Source organism: Aplidium turbinatum, chromosome 5 (genome assembly GCF_918807975.1).
Source record: "Aplidium turbinatum chromosome 5, kaAplTurb1.1, whole genome shotgun sequence".
Lineage (NCBI taxonomy): Eukaryota > Metazoa > Chordata > Ascidiacea > Aplousobranchia > Polyclinidae > Aplidium > Aplidium turbinatum.
Window position 1 is genome coordinate 4,445,706 of NC_137476.1, and position 23,625 is coordinate 4,469,330.

Genomic DNA, 23,625 nt, shown 5'->3' on the forward strand with positions numbered 1-23,625 from the left:
CGGTAGTGCTCACTGCGAGAGGATGGTTAGACAATTCGCAGACCGTGCGTTTTTGGAAACTCTTTAGGTTCAGTCACGAAAACTTGCGAGTTGCAAGCTTTATAGCAAAGGGAAGCGGAGATTTTACACAACTTGCTTTAGTACTTTACCAAAACATCCAACTTACTTGCCTTAGGTAGGCCGCAAGCTCAGAAGTAAAATCTTGTTTGGATGTGCCGCCAAAACCGGTTATAGCATACGTGTGCACTGTAGCCAACCAGAAGGCTTTACCACGGATACTAGTGAGCTCATTACATGCCAGGCATACGTTTTGTAAGTATGGAAATTTACATAGAACAATGGTAGGCTACTGCTATTTTGTCTTCATCAAATGCTGCCATTTGCACAGCAATCTTACTAGAATCGATTTCTCCATAACTTCTTCTTCGCCTACTAGAGCGGAAATAATGATCATACCAGTTAGTGTGGGAGCAATAGTGCAAACTCAAACTGCTCTAAACAGACAGAAAATTGCAAATCCTCGGTTACAATGCTTTAAATCTATTGGGCTAATTAACTGCGGATTTGTTAAGAAAAAAATTATAGTTAACTGTTTCAAGACGTTCATGTTATTTATGCTCATTCTTCGTGTCTACTTTTGTCAGTTGCAAGTTTCGTTACCAATCCGCCATGTCGAGCGCAAAAGTATAATCAAGCTAGTGGCAAGAACGGTAGGTCTATACTGATGAGCCCAGCTTCATGGGCGAAACACGTGTCTATCGCTGAGTTCTTGCTACACTCGACTGCCGAGAAACACAGTATAGCCTAAGCAAGCTATTGGATATTGTAACCATAACGTAGATATGTCTCATCCAGTGAGTACTTTTGGATCAGGGATCGGGGTCATTTTAGGTAGCCTACCCTGAAACTTGTTAAAAAGGCAGAGATCTTTTATTACATGTCTCATTGTTGCATTCTAATAGTTGAGGTATCATTGCTTATGAAACAAACACTTAACCTTTCTTAGAATTTTTTTTTAGAGAAGCCCTTTATTTTTTTCAGAAAGGGCCTGGAATTACGCTTGGTAGGCTACCGGGCCCAATATTTTCTTTGAAAGTTCCCGATCGTAGCTACTGTAAGCTAACAAACCTACCCTGAAGCACGGCTACACCGCACAAACATTTTGTTCAGATTCAGCTTTGAGAAGTTTTGCTGGGCGCCTGCCGCTTATAATGTAAGCGTTTGTAACATTCCTAAAGCAAAGGAGCATTGTTTGGTAGGCCTATACAGTGGCGTACGCAGGATTTTCTCAAGGGGGGGGGGGGGGCATTGAGAGAAGTGTTGCCAGGAATTTTGAAAGGGGGGGCTTTGACGACCGGCGGGCAAAGCCCGACGGCGTTTTCGCTTAAGACGACACCCAGCGGCGGGGGGTCTGGGGGGCTCCCCCAGAAAATTTTGAAAAATTACTTTGAATTTGGTGCATTCTGAGAGCATTTTCAACAAAAATGTGGGTATGAATATTCCTGTAAAATGGTGCTGTCAGGTGGCATAGCAAAAGGATATGATCATGTTTTCTTTGGCATTTTTCGGAAATAAAGCTAAGTCTCTATGTTTTTTTGAATTCTTGTTGTTAATTCCTGGCTGAGATGTTTGGTATTGGCAAAACTCGCTCTTTTAATGCAGTTTTGTTTAAAATTAGGCAAGTTTTTTTTAGACTGAAAGCATCATTCCCAAGCATAAAGAGACTGAAAGCATCATTCTCAATATCGTGACATCACACGCGTGCCAAAGTGGGGTTGTAACCCCCCCCCCCCCCCCCCTGGCTACGCCACTGGCCATTGATATTTCAGACGTCTTCATGATATCCCAGTATGGTTTTAGTTTAGACTTTATCCATTTTTCTCTCACTAATCACTATAATAGGCTTACAGAACACTATTCTACATTGGCATACCTGGGGTGGGGTAGGTGGATTGGGCCATGTATTTCGTATTGGCTTAGTCTATAAAACAACATTGTTACAGTGATTGCTTTGACAGAGCAATGCAAAACATATTAAATGCCTTAATCTACGTCGTTAACTACTAAACCATTTTTAAGGGGGGGGGAGGCATGGCCCAATGCCCCGCCCCCTGCGTACGCCACTGGGCCTATATCTTCAAAATGTTTTGATTGCTTCAAAACTGACAGCACATGTTTAGGTGTCAGAGATTATGAAGCAACTGCTGTAAGGTTAGGCCACAGCTCAAGTCATCGTGTTTACATTTTTACTTGATCGTTTAAATGTTTTCACAAAGTGCAACAATTTCAAATTTGTGGCAACGGGTTTTCTTTTAAATTGTAAATGTAACGCATAAAAACAAAGATAGAAGAGTACTGCAGATTGAAATCTATTGCAAATTGTAACCTACAAATCTTTTATCATTTGAGTTTCTAAGTCACGTTTAAAACAACCAAGAAAATTTCACTATAATTTTGTGAAGTGGGTTATTTTGCCATAGCAACTTTCTTTTCGTCAAGTTATCCTTTCTTATATCTATTCTTGACTGGATCTTATTCAAATGATTAAAAAATGTTTAGTTTATTGAGAAGTTTATAGTAGCATCAACCAAAATTTGTTGAAAGCCTTTATGGATCTGAATTTCTCAGCAAGACTTTTGGTATAACTTTTAACTGCATTGTACAATACATGGCTCTGAATGTCGTTTACTCTGGTAGCTAACTGTAGGTTTATGCGCACAGAAACCTCAAGATCACTAAACGCTGGTTCGGCTCTGTGAGTGTGCGCTTGAGCAACGCATTTCAAAGACTGCTTTTCATTCAGCGGCACCTAATGGATGGATTAGTTCATAGATAACAACACATTAACGATCGGAGGCTTCACTCTGCCAATAGCAGCAACCCAGCTTGTGTTAGTGGCTGAAAGCCTCCACAAGTATGCAAAAGGTAGTTCTATACTTGATTCAAGTGTCGGTATGAGGAAATGAGGCTATCATTGAACTAAGTCATTGGCACTTAGAAGAGTAGGATAGCCATTTTTTTCTCTCGGCCGCCTTTCAGCAATTCTACCCACCCAATTTATTACACCCTAGGTGGAGGTGAGCGGTGTTTTCAACAACCAGCTTAGCCGGGAGTCGAACCAGATTTGCATTGTTAGAAATCTAAACTATGCAAAACTATCAAGAAGATTCAAACCAACCAACCGACCAATCAGCATCACTTTTCTCGAAGATTATACTTGTAAAGTTTACGTTAAAAGAATTATTTTTGGCTACCTAAGCAGGCAGAATAAAAATAATAATTCGAGGATTGCAAATAAAAGTCGGTATAAAGACAGCCATTTTATCTGGTCCAAATCTCGTAAATAGTATCTCGTATCTAGTCCGATCCGTACTCAATCTGGACCAGATAACGTGGTTGTCCAGGATATTTTCAGATGAGTCCACGAAACTTGCATCTTCGAAGATATTTGTTTAAGCGTCATACACATTAGAAACTTAGACCTAGCCTATAGTTACATTGTGCAGCAAGCTATCTCAATGTACCAGCTGTGGCTGTAGCTGCACCAGCTCTAGCTACATGCTGCAGTTAAAAGGCTACAGCATGCAAAATGGGAACTTGTTGATGGCTTCTTGATTTAAAGCACTTATTGTCAAATGACTGTATTACTGCGTCATACCATCTCCTGATTTTTTTTAGATTTGTTTTTAACATTGTTTGACGTTAAATAAACCAACATGCAACAACAACCACAACAAGGTAGCATGACAATTGCACAACCACAACCTGTTGTTGCTATGGCAACACAGCAACCACCCGTCACTCCATCATCCAGGACACCTCAAAGTACACAAAGGGCACTGAATGTAATCCGTGGGTTAGCGGTAAGCAGCAATTTATTGGACTAGACTTCTTTTGAATAGCAGAATCTAACATACTACATCTGCTTTTGTTCTTATTGAGGCTGAACTTAGACTATCTTGGCAAGCATAGATTGTTCTTTTTACAGATAAACGCCTGAAAACTTTTTATCATTGTAGCCTAAATCAATCATTGAATCAACTTGTCTCTTGTGTTTGTAAAGTTTTAGATCAAGTATGTATCGCCCGCTGTTTGCATACGGTCCATATGAAATATTTGTACGGCCAAATTGCAAATGCATGATTTGCAGTGTAGCCTACTTTGTTCACTGCAGAAATGTAAATGAATTGTTTCTATTTTCGTCCTTCAAATTTTTTTCTGAGCAAATTTGACGAACTGTTACTACTGCTACGAGCTTACACATTATAGCACGCGCAGGTTACCCCACAGCAAAAGGCACAGCTTGCGGGACCTTTTGCGGTGCAGCTAGCGGCATAGGTTGCGGCACAGTTTACGTCACAGCTTACGCGGGTCAAGCTTGAAGACAACATCTAGTTTGAGACTCTGTAATCTAGCCTTTTCTTCTTCTTTGTTTGAACCTTCTTCGCCACTCCAGGTGTCGAGGTGCTTTGTCTTTTACCACCCTTGGGCAGTGGCGGCGACTCGGTTTAGATGTTTGGGCAGGTGGCGAGCAACTACTGACTTGGTTCGTCATCCAGTTTACCCAGACCACGCACACAATCTGGTGCATGGTAGATGGCAGCCATGGTAGATGACGCAGTTACAGATGGTGTAGTCTGCGGTTTGTTCATCCTATCCACACTCACAGATCGCAGATGGACCTTTCCCCTATTTGTGCACGTTGGAGCGGAATAGTCTGACGCCAGTACGCAGGACGCCAGTACCCATGCCATTATTGGGAAATGCATTCCGGTTGGGCGGGGGCCGGTGTCGGATATGAAACTTTGGAGTCTTGAGGAGTTCCTTTTCCACTCCGAGTTCCATTGGTGGTCCGCCCAGATAGCCGCACTTATGGATTTGTCTTCAGCGGTTTTCATCAGAAGTTGTGCTGCACATACAAATGGGTGTCTCGATTTTAGTCACCGAGGTTGCTCGCTCACAGACTGGTAGAGACTTGAGTGGAGCAAAGTAGTTGGGGTTCGTAGCGCGGCGAGAAAAAGACAGGATGGCTTCTTCGCGACGAAGCTCAGCTGGTTGGATGTCTGCAAGGACAGGGAGATTGTCCGATGGTCTACATCGCCGGCATCCTGTCACTATACGCAAGGCGTTGTTTATGGCAGTGTCAATTTGATGACAGTGGGCACAGCGTTAAAGACTAGGATTAGAATTTGAGCTACCCAAGTTTTTCACAAATTAGAGTAGAATTTAAACTAGATTAGAATTAGTTGGACGTAGTTGTCACATACCTTTGTTTACTTAGATAAAAACGCCAATGTGGCAAATGGGGATCAAAGTGTTATTCCACCATCACAGCGCCAAAACCACTTACGTCATAATATACATTGTGACGTAAGTAAATTGATGAATTAATTGAATTTTTCATGACTTCGCTTCTTGAGGGATGGAATGACACTTTAATCTTGATCGTTTTGTAACATTCCTGAGATTGCCGGTTGAGGCTTCTGACTAAGGGTGGCTGACAAGTGACAACGATACTAGATTGTTGAAATCAGGAAGTACATCTTGTATTACGCCACGTGTTGAAGCGATCAAGGCGGATTCAGAAACATCACGTCATTCCATCACTATTCAGAAGTGTGTTGATTGAAAAAGGAAGAAGATTACCACACCAGTCTGTTTTATAGGCGAAATCAGTCACCCTTGGCGAGTGCTGCCAGACGCAATGCTAAAAATATTAAAACTTGAAAGTAGGCTAAACAGTACAGAATTATGAGAACGTTGGACTGCACCGCAGAATACAGGCTGGTGACGAATACGAGACAGCAGTCGGTACATACGTTGGCCCCAGTCAGAACGACATTGAAACATAGGAGAGATGTCGTGAATGACGAAAACAGTAAGTTATGAGTGAGGGTTAGAAACTGAAATTGAATACTGGGGCGCAACTGTAAAATCAGCCATGAGAGAAAAAATATTTACAAGCGTTTTTAGAGAAAAATTAAGCATATATACAAACAGGTAAGCGTCCATGGCTGTCCATGACCTGCCTCCGAAGAGATAGGACCTGACACACATAGAAGCAAACCAGAATAGTAAAAAAAAGTGTATGAGCCTAACGGTCTGCGCGCGGTTGTGCGAGACAAGATGTTCCAAAGTCATACTATTAGTTCGAGTATTTTGATGAGGGAGGACGAGACAACAGTTGATGTGGAAGTTCGATGATATATGATGAGCACGACAGCAGGTGATAAGCAGTTCAGTTAGTAGTCCATTGATGGATGACTAGCACGACAGCTGTTGAGTTGTGAGTCCGTTGATGTGTGCCGAATATGACACGAAAGAGGCCAGCTTGTATAATTGCAAGCTGTGTGACGATGCAGCCATTGCATGTCGAAAGTGGTGCAAATAACGGCACTGGATGGTTTGGTTGACGTCGCGGTGTGCTTCTGACGTGGAGAAGGCTTGAAATGCTGCGGTGTGCTTCTGACGCAGAGAAGGCTTGATTGATGAACGATGCAGCAATTGCATGTCGAAGGTGTGTCGCAGGAAGTAGCGGCAGATATGGAGTTGACCATATTGGTTGTGTCGGCGGCTGTGAATAGCCGTATTGAAATCATCTCCGTGGAGGCATCTCGTGTTGAGGTATGTAATGAGGGACTGTTCAACTCAGTGCAAGTCGTGGAGAACATGGGGTGCTGTGGTGCCATGTTGAAGTGGGCTCATCAGTGAGCTTGTCGTGACATCATTGTGGTGCTGTATTGAAGTCCCTTGAAGTCTCGCATCAAGTCCCGCAGCAACCGGGTTGATGTGCACGTCTGAAACAAAATTGATACAAAGTAGCGCCCGCTAGAATGTAACACATAAGCAGTATAAGGACACATTACAAGAAAAATGGCGATACATGCAGGCACACAAGTTGTTAAATTTACAAAGAATGAGGTGGTCATGGCGGCAAATGCCGGCTGATGATAGGTAGGAAACTAGACATGAAACTATGAGAGTCGTAGTATAGGTACTGAGTAGGCTCAGCACTCATTAAAAAAACAAAACAAACACGAACATAAAGAGTTGTTGCAACGTCACGTGACTGTAGTTAAACGAGTGACTGTAGAATGGAAAAATGGATGCAGTTTTGACGTCTTGTCCAGCACGTAAGCTACTATATGAAAAATAGCGGCATACGCAGGCTGAAGCGGTGTATGAGGCTGTGATGTAGGTGACATACTGAGATAAAATCGGTAAGCTGACAAGTGAGTTTGCAGCATATGAAACAATACAGTAGGTGTAAGTAACGTATGACATACAAGATGGCGTTTGCTTATATAAACACAGAAATATCTGCGCTGGCAGTTGACCAGAGCGCAGTGAGACATCATGATGTAGTTAGTTGACATTACAGATATTTAAAAAAAGTTTTGCATGCAGTGGTTTCTATAGCAACCACAAGGATAAGGTAGCCTACCATGGAATAGAAGTTATTTATAAGTGGTTGAAAATGATGAATGTAGGCTACAATAAGCTACTAAGTGATTACAGATACTTAAAAATTTTTGTATGCAGTGGTTTCTATAGCAACCACAAGGATAAGGTACCATGGAATAAAAATTATAAATGGTTTAAAATGATTAATATAGGCTGCAGTAGGCTGCTAGATGATTAAAGATATTTTAAAATTTTTTTGCATACAGTAGTTTCTATAGCAACCACCAGGATAAGGTACCTTGAGAATAGAAGTTAGAAACTATGCATATAGACTACAGTAGGAGATAATTACAAAACGTTAAAAAATATTAGCATGCGGTGGTTTGTATGGCAACCACAAGGTTAAGGTACCGTTGGAATAGAAGTTAGAAACTATGCATGTAGACTACAGTAGAAGGTAATTACAAAGAGTTAAAAAAAAATTGCAAAAACGTAGTACATTACCAGGTAGTGTTGATGTCTTTATTGCAGGTCGTGAGTTCAGAAAATTTACTCGGAGGCACCATTGTAACATTACTGGGATTGCTGGTTGAATGCTTCTGACTAAGGGTGGCTGACAACGATACTAGATTGTTGAAATCAGGAAGTACATCTTGTATTACGCCACGTGTGAAGCGATCAAGGCGAATTCAGAAACGTCACGTCATTCCATCAGAAGTGAGTTGATTGAAAAAGGAAGAAGATTACCACACCAGTCTGTTTTATAGGCGAAATCAGTCACCCTTGGCGAGTGCTGCCAGACGCAATGCTAAAAATATTAAAACTTGAAAGTAGGCTAAACAGTACAGAATTATGAGAACGTTGGACTGCACCGCAGAATACAGGCTGGTGACGAATACGAGACAGCAGTCGGTACAGTTTAATGCATTTTTTGGATTATCTAGTTGTCCAAGTCTGCTTGGACACAACGAGCGTAGCACCAGTTGGATCTCGCAGGTTAGATGCAACAACATTGCAGTATACAGCGCCGTCAAGAAGGACAAAACTTCATTGAAAACAATTAGCGACATTTTACTGTTGTGCTGAGATCGGAAAAAGATGAAATCCCTTCAGTCTAAATCTTCAAGATGAAAATAAAATGATTAAGATTTATACGAAGCTTTAAGTTTTTACAATCGTTTGCTTTCAACTTAAATTCTTGAAAGCATTAAAAATCAAATCAAATTAATCAAAAATACAGCAAATTTCCAGATAACCACTTTATTTGGTCCAGATCTTTACCAGATCGGATACTGATATGGTCTAGGACAATGTAATCAAAAGTAACAAAATAACTTAAACGAAACAACTGAATGCATCCAACTTATCTTATTCTTTACAACCTATCATAGACTACTTATCTTCAAGAAAGTTGGAAGTGGCAGCGTTTAGTGAAAATAAAAGCTGCAATTGAAGAAAAAAAAACTTCTTTCAGTTTACCTGAAGCAAAGCAATGATATAGCAATAGACAATAATAAGATAAAGTAGAAGAGCTTTGGAAATGAGTATGTGTAGTATTAGCTCCGGTAAAAGAGATGAAAAGAATCTTGAAAAGTGGAGAAAGTGATTGTAGGACAATCTTTACATTTTATTTTTTATTTTTATAGATATCTCAAATTGTAATGGGATCACTGACTATCCTTATTGATATTATCATGGTTGGATTGGTCAGCAGCAGATTTGGGTTCCGCTACGGCCGCACCATTGGGGAAGGCATATGGTGTGGTGCATGGGTAAGTTTCTTGGCCAACAGGGTTACAGAAAAACCTTTTCAATAAATGGAAATAGCACTGTATTATATTTATCAATAGAATGTGAAAATTTCACCATTCTTTTAATCATTTGTGAATTTAATGTACCGTAACTGTCTTTGTAGCTTTCAAACTTACAATACGGTACATGTTTAGTTAGAATGGCAGATCATACAAAGTAGCCTATTATTTTGTAATAGACTAATTATTTGACCCATTCAACAACCATACGTCTGTAGGCTACCGACTGCGGTTTCGCATTCCTACAATTTTGTGACATATTCTACAGTACAGCCCAGTCTCCTCACGTATTTAACTTTTAACCTTTAAGTTTGATTTACAGTATTAACATTGCAATTTTGGCATCACTGACCATATTTAGTTAATCTTACCTACCTATAGCCATTTCAACCTCACAATTGCTTGACTTCATATCAATTGGTTTGTCTACGTCAGGGGTACCCAACCTTGGGGCCATGGCCCCCTAGTGGACATTGTATCCTAGTACATTTTGCCCAAATCTTATCAAATCAAATCAAAAGATGACATGCGGCTTGCTTTTTCCACCACCAAACCAACAAATAAGACATTGTCAGAGCAAAAACAAGCTCAACCATCACATTAACTGCATATGTAAAAACTAATTAATGTACTGTCATGTTTATTGTGTGTTGCATTTATATCATTTTCAAAATTTTCAAAGGAGGCCACGGTGTAAAAAGGTTGGGAACCCTTGGTCTACGTAAACTAGTCCTTTTCGATCAATGTAGGCCTACTTCTGATGGAACGCTGCGCCACTTCTCCCTCTGCCTGTTTCAACAAGTGGCGACAAAACAAATTTGGATTTTTGATCTCAACCACTGTTCTAGCCCTATTCGGACTAAGCTATTTTTGTGAGGTAATGGCCTAACGTGTGGACTTACTCCATCCACACTTCCACTTGCTAATAAATTTTGATATAAAAACGTTACGAGGTTGCTTTTTTTGCAAAGTTAAAGCAAAATTATTGACAAACTAGTTAAAATTTTAAATGGATACACATACTTTACCAGTTTTTTGCTATTGCGTTTTTGCTAAAAGTAGTCATTTTTTAAAAAAAATTTCTGATGTCTCCGCCATAATCTCCTGAAGTCGCTAATATCTTCGTTAAAGGCACGCGGTCCAGTCATGCATGTAATCCGAAATGGTCAATAGTCATGTAGGTCACGCAGTAAATCTTGGAAGGCACAAAACAATACAAATGTTTACTAACTTGCTTGTACAAGATGATAAAGTTTTTCAGATGACCTGGCAATTTTAGGAGTAGGGTGTCAAAAACTGCTGATAACTAAAAAACTATACCACATAAAAATGTCATTTTATTACTAAAACAAAGATAAATAATTTTTAGGAAAAGTCATAAAACTTCAGCTAATTTGAGCCTGTAACTTTTATGTAATCGATGAAAGTTTTAGGTATGGACGGAACCCGTACACCCGTTAGTCCGAATAGGGCTAGTCTAGTCAGAAGTACACTCGCATTTCTCAATAGTCAATCAGTTAGAAGTCTCCATTGCAGTTCAACACGTGTTGATGCAATTTAGTTAGTCAGCAGAAGACGTCCATCAACTTTCTTCTTCTTCTCATGTTAACAGTTGGATGCAATCCACATCAACTTCCTCTGTTACAATTCCTTGTTTTGGTTGATTACTTTACAGATTGTTGTAGCCGGTGCACTTGGCATCTCCGCTTCAAGACAAGTCTCCAACAGATGCTTGGTGAGTTGCTTAAGGGATTCAACGCTTTTTCCAAAACCGAAGTTTTATGAAAGTAACAAGACAGAATCATCTAGAAGCATTGTTGTTTCTTGTGCAGTATTATTTATTGTTAAAGTTTTTTTTGACTCTTATATGCTTATGACGCTCTACACATCGTCTTAGTTGAGATGTTAGTTTAGGCCCCTTAATAATGAGATTCCTCAGCTCCTAAAACAAGACACTTTATAAAAATCAAACATAACTTTTCAAATTTACAACAAGATACTACTAACCTAAAAAAATCTAAATATTTGTAAAACCATCCCAGAAAGCAGTTTTGTCAAAAACTGAATAAGTTGTTTTTAAAAAAATAACTAACAGATCAAATTCAAGCGCATTGTAGAAAACAATAGCCACATATATTTTTTCGAACTCTGGGGCCTTCAAAATGATCTCAGGCCGGATCTAAAATTATTTCTAATTTTTGTCAACGTTATTATTTATTCCTGATCCATGATTAAGACTTTTGAAAGCAAGAATTCATTACTTTAATTCCACAACACTAGAGAACGTTACAGTTTAAATTTAAAAGTAGCCTACTGTAAGGTAGGACTGCAGGGTACTTGGCATCCTTCACCTAACAAACAGTTCCTTCGGATGGTGACTGGAAAACTAAAAGATGTGTTCAATGACCACTCTTCCTCGAAACTTAAGCAACGTCATCGGTGTTAAATGGCCAAAATAACATTAAGAAACCAAAACTCTTCAAGAGTTTTAGCTTTGAAATCAGTGAAATGTGATTTCCTCACACTTTAGACGATAAAACATAACTTAAAGATCATTGGTTCCCGCAGCATGTTTCGTACCATGGACCGTTCTGTTAAAAAAATTCTATAAACCATTTTATTTTGCAGACTACCTATGAAAGCCATTTGTCGAAAAATATCGTGCAAGCGTGGCTAGCTATGGTGCAATATACTTTGTGGAGTCAATGTAACAACTTAAAATACCAGTAACGGTCTTGGTTTGATGTAGTGGCGTATTTAGAAAGTTTATTAGGGGGGTGGACAAGACATTGTGTCAGTCAGCCGCTTAGCGGCTGAAACGGCGACTGGAGGCCAATGGGGGTCTAGAGGTAGTACACATGGTGTAGTCTGAACGGTAGTACACAGAAAGCTCAAATTTGGTGAAAATGGCAGTTAATTGGTTCAAATAGTTTCTACTTGGGTTAAAACTAGACTTGTTTAACCCTTTAAATAGGGGGTTATACCAAAATGTCATATGATGCGTCAGAACGGGGGGAGGAGTTTAACTGAAACCGTCAGAATACCGTCAGATATAGGGAGTTCCAAAATCAAGAGCAAATCCGCAAAAGTAAGTTACTGTTCCAATCAATGAATCAACAAAAGATATCAAACACTTCAGAACGTAAACAATAAATTAGTCCTTCTGACCTCGAATACCTTTTGAACATTCTCGGCGATTCGCAATGACAGTTTACAGTTTAATGCGATGGCTACGCTTTGCAAATATATCGATGACTGCATCATACTCGAGTATAATATCCTTGTTTAAATACATCTGAGCTAGACCATCCAAACGTGGCTCGGCCATGGTCGTGCGGTAATAATTTTGCAGGTACTTTAGTGAACTGAAACATCGCTTATTGGAGGCAGTTGTAACTGGAAGCGTAGCAAAGACTCAAAGTAATTTATGGATAATCGGATAAATGCGAACGCATCCACAAGAATCGCAGGTCGTTTATCCACAGAAACCGCAAGCTCAATTCGCTCTCCATCTTCGCAATTCAATAGTAGCTGTAAAGCAATTGCTTGGTGTAGTGAAACCATCTAGCCTAATTTCTCTATTAAAGAAGTTTATTACGCTAAAATGCAGCTAGGTTGTTCAAAAGACAGAAACTGCAAACTGAAATCAGACTGAAAATAAACACCAGTAAAAACGACAAAGGAACTTAAGGCAATCAGCAACAAAGCAATCAGCAACAACGTAAATTACAATCCAACTTAAAGCAATAACATGTCACTTGGTTCAACATCCAACATTTCATGGTAGAAGTCGAAAATCTTGTCGACCAGGCAGTCCTCATCTTCATGAATCAATGAAGGCAGAAATGTACTGACTTAAAAAGCTCATTGAATCTCATGTGAATTTGTGCCATGCAATAGTCAAGAAAAGGAAGAAAAACTGTTCGTGCAAAATAGATCTCCGCGGTTTCAGCTGGAATGTCAGGTCGATGTTGTTGTTTAGGTGCTCTCCGGGGTATTCGGATTTCTTCGGAACTCAGAATATTACTGACAAACTGCATTGCAATAAGTATAGTCTACCCCCCCCCCCCCCCCCCCCCCCCGCTCTAGGATGAATCACCCAAGCAGTTATGTCTTGCGCTACAAATTATTTTTGTAAAATTTTTATTTTTTTTATTTATATTTTTCTGATCATTAGAGGGGTGCCACCACCCTTTATCCTCCCCCCTAAATACGCTACTGGTTTGATGTATCTGACACAAAATTAAAAGTTTTGACAAACTTGCAACAATTCGTTTTTTTAATCGTAGATGACATGCCTCTTAGCCTTTAGCATAGCTGGAGCAGTGTTTTCTGCCACTCATTTTGGAATCAGCGTTGGAATATCAATTGATCAATTCTCGGTGAGTAGAAATAAAACTTGTTAAAATAGATCCCACTATTAGGTGTCAAACTTTTCAACCTTATCAATCATATTTACTGACTGTTTTAAGAAAAAATATCGCTTGAGGATGTTGGCTACAGCAAATGCAAAACTTTAAAGTATCTACCTACCATATGAATTTAAAACATCTATTTACCATCGACATCGTTGGAGTAAATACGTTAAATTTCAAAATTTTTGGTTTGGATCAAACATTTTGTTCTTTAGACATAGCATGACTCTGAATTTATCCACAAAACATTGTTTCAGCGCGTTAGGTTACATACAAGATTGGGTTTTGTTGTTGTGGAATGCTTTTTTTAATGATATGATAGCTAAACCTAGGTCTTTCCATTCCTAGTTTTGTCAAAATGTACTTTAGCCGCGATAAGCTTCCAGAAAACCAGTGTTGCCAAACACTAAAGTTTGTTCCATTTGGCTCCATTTTGCAACACTGCAAAGCACTTATACACAATTTCAATGCCATTCTTGCTATTTTAGGAAGCTGGCCTTGCGTTAAAAATAATCCAGAGCTTGCTTTCGTTTGCTTCTTTGGTAGTTCTCATCATAAGCGCTTGCTACAGTGGATATCTCGTACCAGGATGCTGTCAGGTAAGTTTGATGGTTAGTAGGCTATTGCCTTTTTAACAATATATTATACGACATTGTGTAGCCTATTTATGCAGATTGGGATGATGTAACAGAATAGCAAGGTGTTGGTTTATTGGTAAAAAAGTTGCGTAGAGAGGTGGCCCACACCTCAACAATTTATGCGTACCGGTACTGTACTTAACCGTTTTAAGGCTTGCGGCTAAAATGTGTGGGCTTCCTGCAGTGTAGTGTGCATCAGGCTTAATTATTACTATCAAGTTTGTAGCAATGAGTTTTGAACTAACACCTGCTGTAGCTAAAGCAATCTTTTTGCCGTCACTTCAAGTAAAGGAGGCTAGACTAGGCTACAGTTAAAAATTGAACACAGCGATGGTAACAAATGCATTGAAGGAGAGAATCGTATAAAGTGTATAGCCTACTGTATTATTCTTCGTTGTGGTAGTGTTTATACAACAACAGAGTTTTGTTTTCAGCAAAGTGATGAGACTCAACATCATTTTCTTAAATCATCCATTTGGCTGAAGCTATTTAATCCGTAATCATCTTATCATTCCTCAATAAATAGCAGAAGGTGTGTGATTAGCAGAATGGGAGAAGTCCGAGCAATTTTCCTGTACAATCATCTAGTGCGCGGCAAGATAATCCAATCTGAAAGGAATGGGTGAAATAGTAAATGATGAAACGATGATGCGATTAATAGTTTGCTCTACCACACACATTACCCTGCAGCTGACACAGTGGTCAATCCCTTGAACTGGTGATGCATTTTTTTTTCAGTTTGATGCGGTTGGCCAGCCTCAAGTCATATACGTCACAACTAACCCTCAACAACCAACCATGATGCAACAGCGTAAGTAAAATGATTTTTTAAAAGCGAATGTACAATATTAGTTTTCTATCAATCAATGGTTTATTTGTCATTAACAGGAACATAGTACATGTTTGAAATACCGTATGCAAGCAATATACTGTAGCCTACATAATGCAAAAGTCACATTAGTTCCCATACCGACAGGGAGACAACGAGACGACCATACGGTCTACTAGTTAATTGCCACTATGTAGGACATTCATATCCCATTGCAGTTGGGTAGAGATATCTCTGTGTTTAAATGTTAACAATAATCTCGTACTTTCTTAGCTGGAGTATCCGGAGCACAAGGATACGTCATACAAGGTCATCAACCAGTGTCTCAGATGGTCCAGTATCCTGGAATACCAATCCAGCAACAAATGGCACCAGTTGCCACTCAAAATCCGGCCCATACAAAGGAGCAAGATGCCTTGGCCTCCCAAACCGGCCAACCTAATCATCTAAATGTTTATTCTAATGCACAATCTTAATCAAGAATATATTTGTTTTCCGTGTTTTGTGAATAAATTCATTAGCCTACAGGTACATATGATCTGATTTCTGTCTGACCGTTACTTTTTGTCTTGTGTTCATTGCCTGTTGGTTTTTGTCAGGGTTAGAAGAAACAACTAGTTGTCACTATTCGATAGCGTTATTCGTTTCTTTTTGAATATCGAATGCTTATACCCATTCCTTTTAAAAATAAATATCGAATGTGCGTTATTCACTGCTTTTTTATGCAAGCAACGAAATCATTATTCGTTTTTCGTTAATCGATATTTAGGAGAACTGCTGAATCATTTTTTGTTGTTCACTCACTTCGTCGTCAAAACGAGTTTACGAGATTTAGTTTTCGGATTACTATCCGACCTAGTCCCCTTTCAGTTTTTGAACTTTAAAGGATTAAGAAAAATTTTGCGGCAACACAGTTCAGAAAAACCATGCCAGTAAGAGTCGTTAACAGTTTTGCCAGCTTTGCGGTTTTTCCGCAAGTTTGGGCTTGTTTTTTTTTAAAGTTTGCTAATTTTTTTTTGAGTTTGCGGGATGCTTGTTTTCGGGCTTGTTTTTTGACCAGTCAAACTTTTTAAACTTATTTTAGTAATTGCTATTCATTGCTTTTTTTAAGTAGCGATAGCGGAAAGTCATTGCTTTTTTGGGCACTATCGAATAGTGACATAGTCATTGGTTTTGACTAACGACTTCCAACCCGGGTTTTTGTGTTCTCATGCATGATGATGATCAGGCTATCTATAGAACAAGCAGTTTCAAATTCCAAAGCATTCGTTTGACTTTAGTTTAATATTTTTTCAAGTGGTTGGCTGATATCCGGTATACGTTAATATTGTTCAACAAAACTAATGCAACGTAGTGGTGACTAAAAAGCTGAGGCCATGAAAGCTTGACTTCGGGTTACACATTTAATGAGATGTTAATATTAATTCGAAACTTGCTGCTGCACTTTCTCTGCAAGTCTTTCTTGGCTGGTAAGGCGTTGGCTTTCTGGTTCGACTCCCGGCTTCAGCTGGTTGTTGAAAACACCGCTCGCATTTGCCTAGGGTGTAACACATCTTTAGGCAGCCATGGGTGTAATAAATTGGGTGGGCATAATAAAGGAACTGGCCGCCCTACTCTCCTTAGTGCCAAAGGCTTAGTACAATAAGAACCTTTACTTCTCATATCCAACACTTGAATCAAATATAGGATGGTGTATTTACCTTTCATTTTATAAAAATCAACAAACTCAATTTCTCTGGTTGGGACATAAAATACAACATCCAAGAAACTCAGTTTACAATATTTTTTTACAATGAAACCCTGCTATTATCAAAACCGACCTAAGGCAAAAGTAACAAAGGAAGACAAGCACAAAGTTTCATGCGAAGGGTTCGATTGCTCACCGAGCACGGCTTGGAAGAACTGCGACAGTTGGCTGAAAATCGCCAGTTATGGAGACTTTTTATTGACGCTAGTCAGTATTCGTCAGCTATCAAATAATGTGAAATAAATTGTTATTACTATTAAGTAGGACCTAATAACGTTTAAAACCTACTGTAAATTTTTTCATGGTTGCAAATTCATTCGTTTATCAGGACATTATACTTTGCAAGAAGACTACAAACAAATGAAATGGTTTATTAACAATCAAGAACACAGTAGCATTATTACGTTATAAAAACGCAGTTACGTCCATAAAAACGCATTATTACGCTTTTAATTGTGTCAGTGCTTTTGCAATTCGGTACGGTATTAGATTAAGATAGGGTAAGGCCTAATTGCAAATATTTAGCAAAACATTTAATTTTGTATATTTCGTTAATTTTAAAATAACAAGTGGTTCACTGAATATCTGTGATGAGTCATAATAGTGATCGTGGGTCAGTGGTTTGTTGTCCTTTGACTTTATATTAATGTTAATATACATCGCTTTAAAGTAATGGAATTTGCATATAAGCCATATAATTTGCATGTATGCATATCAGCCTACTGGTACAGCATCTCACATACCTGTGTCGTCCGTTTCAAATTGCAGTTTCAAGACGGTGTGCAAAAGTAAAGTAGAAATATTAGGCTACCACAATTTTTTTTATTGACTTTGCATCATATAAACCTGGTGTGAGGACAAAAGAATACCGGTCAACACGATATAATCCAAAAATAGGAAAACAGCAACTTTTATAACGAAACGGGAGATGGTCTAACCCAGTGGTTCCCAACCTTTTCTTTGGCTGTTACCCTAATCTCCACCCTGAAGTGAGCCAACTACCCCCACGATCAATTTTCAAAAACAAAAGTGTTTATTGCTATGTATTTCAAAGGGCTAACTATGACAATCAAAATGCAATGCAATACTGAATAGAAGATAACAATGCGTCGTAAATATTCAATGCGAAGGTTGGGACTGGACTTCAGCCGCCAGCTTCGTGATCCTGGGCTCTGTGGTAGGCTGCTGAGAGCAATTCTTGTGTCGCTTTCGACATCCTGGCGATTGCGCTTCTTTGTCTTCATTCCCAAGACAGATAAAAATCCTTGTTCACAGCGATACGTTGTTGAAAAAGATGTCAGGATATTTAATGCCTGTGTCGCTAATGTTGGTGCATCCTGGAGTCTGCTAAACCAGAAGGGTTCCACGCCTTTCCCATTGAAATCAAGTTTCTACGCTTTATTCATTCGGAGAGTGATAAATTCTTCTTTGGCCGGAAAGTCGTCATCATCCACCTGGCTGTCATCACATGTGAAGGGCTCAGTGCACCATTGGAGACTTATAGCCGTATTCAAATTCGGAAAGTAGTTGTCCATCTTCTTGGGTAGCTGACCTAAGTGGTCAGCTATGTCCTCCTTCAACGCCGCTGTACACTCAAGTCCAATGCCTTCGACATACATGTCAAGCGTCTGAAACTGCGCCAGTGTGCCTCTTTCAACTCGCTTGTTCCACAATTTAACCTTTGCGATAAATGCTGCTACGGCCAGTGATGGGCATTATCTGCGATAATTTACCGGCGATAATTATCGGCGATAAGTTTTTATCGCCTATCGTTATCGCTCAATTATTTTTTTAGTTATCGTTTATCGTTATCGCCAAAGGCAATATTTGATTATCGCCGATAAATTTTATTTCGGATCAACACACAAGTGGAAAGACCATGAAAAGTAATATTTTTACTAGCCACCTAGTTAAAGAAACTAAAATTGAATACAGATTCAATCTAAATACAGTAGGCTATAACCTTTCTCATTTACCTATGCGACATATTCCCACTAATAGGCTACAGTGCCTATATTGCAATTCTTATATCAACAACTTAGCGTTCTGCCATTGCTTTAATGATGGATGAACAAAGACGGTTATTTTTCTTAAATGTATTAACAAAAGAAAAATGATCGAATCGCAATTTCTGCAACAAAATACACAACGTAAGATTGTTAAACTCAACACTAGAACTAGAACAAAAGAAGCTGTTGTTCGCTAGCCTGCCAGAATGAAATGATACAAATAGAACAGAGTACTGCCTCGCGGAGTACACGTGACAAAAGGAGTGCAAAAGTAATCAAGGAAGCATGCTAACTGCAGGCATTCGTGCATCCCCCCCAGCTCGTAAGGCGAAACTGTAGACTTACGAGCTCGAACCCTTGATTACCCATTGACCAGAGGATGCGTCTAAATCCAATGCCGGCCGTCGGGACCGCGTAGAACGGCGCAAAACAGGCGATTTTTCAATATGAGGGACTCCACTTGTGGGTTCGGTTGGTTCCACTGAATCGAAAGGTAGCGGCTGCTTTGGAGGTTCAGGTAAGTGCTGTGGCTCACAAAGCTTCGGGCTTGAGGCTGGTGTGGGGCAGGAGAGTGCAGGCGGACTGTGATCTGCATCGAGAGGCAACATCGGCGATTCTCCAATTTCTTGGCTAGGGCCTATCTCGAGATGCGGAGGGTGGGGAGGGCAGTAGTCCGTTTCAGGAGGCTGGGCAAAAGAAGATGATGGGAGGCTCTGTGGGTGGGCATTGATGTTTGGTTGAGGAGGGATGGAATCGGCACATGCTTTAGTATGTGGAATTACTCGCAAGAAACGTCGATTCCGTTTTGTGATTCTGCCCGACCCGTCAACTTTCACTACATATTTGTCATGCGGCAACGTTTCGACAACCATTCCCACTTTGTCCCATTTTCGAGGATAGTTACCGTTTTGGTTTTGGATAAATACGCGGTTTCCACATTGTAAAGTACGTAAAGGACGAATATGCTGAGACAGCGCCTTATCGGTTCGACCAGCTCGCAGGCGAAGGGCGTCTTCCTTTGCCTTCCATGTATCCCGCCATGTACGACGAATGTGACGATTGGAGAACTTGACTAGGCGGTTTACAAAACCGAATGCGTCGCGCAGAGGGTGACCGAATACGATCTCTGCTGGAGAGATATCACAGTCAGGATCAGGTGTGTTACGCAACTGTAACAATGCACGTAAGAAGGAATCGTTGTTCAGGTCTCCGTTTGGGCTCACATTAGTCATGAGCAAGCGTTTGACAGTTTTGACAGCCACCTCAGCTCGGCCATTAGATTGAGGGAAGTAAGATGACGACATGCGGTTCGGCACACCCCAATTTTTAAGAAAGAGTTCAGTAACGGCAGCAGTAAATTCGGGACCTCCATCGGTAGATATTTCCTCAGGAACACCAAACGTGGCAAAGTACGAGCGCAAAAGTTGAGTCAAAGCAGCTGCTCCTGCGGCACTCGATCCTGATGGCGTGGTAAATACATCCGACCACCCCGAGAATCTGTCCCCAATGACCAAAAAGTGACGGCCCCCATAGTCAAAATAATCTGCAAAAATTTTCTCAAATGGTGTAGCTGGGGGATCACATGGCGTCGGGGGAGGAGCTGCTTGAGATGGAGCATTACGATTACATGATGTACACGAATCACGAATAGCATGGATATCATTAGTCATACCGGGCCAAAATACTATAGCACGTGCCCGGCGTTCCATGGCAGACACACCTTGATGACCAGCATGCAACGTTGAGAGTACTCTAGGCCTAAGCGATGGTGGTACAACAATACGATCATGATATAGAATAACGTCGTCTTCAACAAAGAACCCGTCACGATAGGGGAGATATGGGCGAATGTCGCCGGTGTTGGGAAAGGTGAATCCCGTTTCAATAGCTACCATTAACTTGCTAAGGTTTGGATCGGCGGCTGTTTCCCTAACGATTTCAGACCATTGCAAGCAAAAGGTATGGGCGGCATCTGCCTGTATGGTAGTAACCAGCGCCATTTCTGCTACATTATTTTCTGCACACGACGCTACAGCAATGAGATCGCATGATACTGGATGACGTGAGGCAGCATCGGCTGCGCAGTTGGTTGTGCTGGGTAAGTGTGCGATATCAAAGCGCCACATTAGTGTACGCTGTTTTAAACGAAACAGGCGAGTGTTAGTGATTTCGTCCAACGTACGGTCTCCGAATATTTTTACCAGTGGCTTATGATCCGTTACAATAACCAAATTATCACAGCCTTGCGTAAAATACTTTGTCTGTTCTAGGCCCCACGCAACTGCTAGGGCTTCGCCTTCTATGGGGTATAACGTCGTTCGGCCGATGAGAGGAATCGGGATCCTGCAAGAGTCACTTTCCAACCTGATGAGCAGCAGTCCGGTATAGTGGAAGCACACACGCAATGTTTTTGGAGAAGGAAATATCCAATGCCTTTATTAGACCAGTCAGGGCGCAAACATGTTCGACGGCTGGGATCAAAGATTTCTACCCCATGGCGAATAGCGTCAACAATTGCTGATTTGGAGGCGACAAATGCGGAATCCAGCTCCTGAGACCATTCGAACTTATGCTTTGGGCTAAGGAACGGCTTGAACGGTGCCATTAAGTCACGCAGTTGAGCATAGTTTCCTACTTGGTTTATTAATCCGAACCAGCTGCGTATGTCTGTGATATAATTTGGGACTGGAAATTCTTGGATGGCGAGCAAGTATTTAGGGAGGGGCTCGACCATTGCTTCTGAGATACGGAATCTAGCAAAATCTACGGTGCGTTGGGCAAATTGAAACTTGTCAGGGTTAAGGACAATGCCCGCCCGTCCCACTAAAGTGAGGAATTCTATGGTTCGCCACCAATGTTCTTCCAGTTCGCTATCATAGAACACTGTGTCGTCGACACAGCGTTCTTTGCGCACAAAATCAGTTAATATGGTATTGAAACGGCGATTGTAGCCATCCCCAGAGGATAGGAATCCTTGCGGTGCCCTAGTGTAGCGCCATCTTCCAAAGGGAGTGATGAAAGTTGTGAGGTGCCGATCAGAAGGACTCAGTGGAACACTGTGATAGCCGTTCCATGCGTCAGTCACCGATTTCCAAGTGTTTCTGGGGACGCGACGGGATAGCTGGAATGGAGCATCAGAGGCGAAGGTTTCTCTCTGGCAGAATTTGTTTAAGGGGAAAAGGTCGACAGTACGGCGTGGTGAGCCATCATTTTTGCGTGTGATAACCATACGATGACACCATGTGGTGGGTTCGCCGTAGGGGACTTTTTCAAGGATTCCCAGAGCCTCGTCGCGGAGGAGATCAGCGTGTACTTTTTCTTGCCAATGCAAGAGGATAGACGCTGGTGTATGAACGGCCACTGGCTTCGCGTTGGGGTCAACATGTATTTCTATGGGAGGACCAGCCATACAATGTAGTGCACGGTGCGGGCAAGTGTTGAAAGTAGATGCGGCGTACCTCTGGAGTAGCCAGTTTGCCATCTTGTCATTGTTTTCAGGTGTGCACGAGAACGGAAGCTTGGTTGGGGGAGCTGGAACTGCACCACGTTGAGGGCAAGTGCACGACTCCAGTTGCTTGCTGGGTAATGTGCAGCCACCGTTAACAAGTCTGACGACGTTGATTTCTGGTTCGATAAGATTGTGCGCCATTTCTTGCTTGATCTGATGTTCCCCTAGAGTTGGGAACTTCGGGGATAGGGCACCTAAATGCAATAGTGTGTCATGAGATAAGTATAACTTGTCAACGTCTTGACTGATGTAAATCATGCTCCGACATTCAACATTGCAGCCGTGCGCTGTACCCCGAATGATGGCACGAAATGCTCCTGTAATGGAAATAGTAGAGCGATTTGCAGCTATTAGGTTTGGTGCGGGTACAAGGGTCTCTTGTCCAAAGCCGGATTGCACAAAGTTCTTCAGTGACCATACATTTATTTGGGCACCAGTATCTGCGATTGCTGTTACTTGTGCTATCACGCTAGTGTAACTGCCATGGTGACATGAGTCATCCATAGATATGTCTACCCGAACTGTGGGATGTTCTCGCATGCGGGATGGTGTCCAATGCCCTTTTTGGAATGTGTAGTGAGGACCACGAATTGTTGAGCACATTGGGTCTCGGGTTACGATGTCAGTTTGTGTTGAGGCAAATGTGCCTATTTGAGGTACAGTAGGTGCTGCACAGAGTGCTCCGACTGATGCATCTTTAGAAGGAGCACCCCATTTGTTTTTATGACGAGATGACCGAAAGCATTCGAGACAAAGGGAATAAGGCGTAGTGTTCCAACCTCTGCGGCCTTCTCTGTAACGATTGAATAATCTATTGCATTTAGGGCAGTGAGTTTGTTTTGACCAATTGGGAGAGGAGGGTGCTGCCTGGATGTGTCCACGGTCTCTTGGAATAGGGCTTTGGCTTTTCTTGCGCTTGAAAGTCGACACTGCCGAAACGTCATGAGATGGTACTGCATTGCGAGCCATTTCTTTATTCTCGACAAGGGCGATGATATCGTTAATGGGAATCGACAATACTTTGTCCATTCCCATCATGTCACGACGAATCTCATCGTCAGAAATTCCACTGAGTAGTGTGTCTCGGATCATGTGATCTGTATAACTGACTTTCAGGCCGCAAGAACATTTAGTAGTGAATGCACATATATCCGCTTTTCCTCGAGCACGAGCTGCAAAAGCGCAAAATTTTTCATTGCGCATTTGGTGCATAGCCATAAACTCTGTCCGTAACACCCCTGTGGCGACAGGTATAACGGCCAGT

General features: G+C 41.0%; 1 protein-coding gene across 1 annotated transcript; it reads left to right on the plus strand.

Moving 5' to 3' along the window:
- Window positions 1-3,682: 3,682 nt before the first annotated feature.
- Window positions 3,683-15,805, plus strand: LOC145771289 (uncharacterized). Its single transcript, XM_082583028.1, has 7 exons — window positions 3,683-3,863; window positions 9,051-9,176; window positions 10,891-10,950; window positions 13,505-13,597; window positions 14,119-14,229; window positions 15,007-15,079; window positions 15,371-15,805. Exons 1-7 carry the CDS (start codon window positions 3,717-3,719, stop codon window positions 15,571-15,573), a joined length of 813 nt encoding a protein of 270 aa, XP_082439154.1. The 5' UTR covers window positions 3,683-3,716; the 3' UTR covers window positions 15,574-15,805.
- The last annotated feature ends 7,820 nt before the right edge of the window (window positions 15,806-23,625 follow it).

Bases quoted from the DNA above. Each gene is read 5' to 3' on its own strand.
- LOC145771289 (XM_082583028.1), top strand. From the start codon at position 3,717: ATGCAACAACAACCACAACAAGGTAGCATGACAATTGCACAACCACAA. The intron at 10,951-13,504 runs GTGAGTTGCTTA...TTTTAATCGTAG, and splicing joins AAGTCTCCAACAGATGCTTG to ATGACATGCCTCTTAGCCTT. The intron at 14,230-15,006 runs GTAAGTTTGATG...TTTTTTTTTCAG, and splicing joins TCGTACCAGGATGCTGTCAG to TTTGATGCGGTTGGCCAGCC.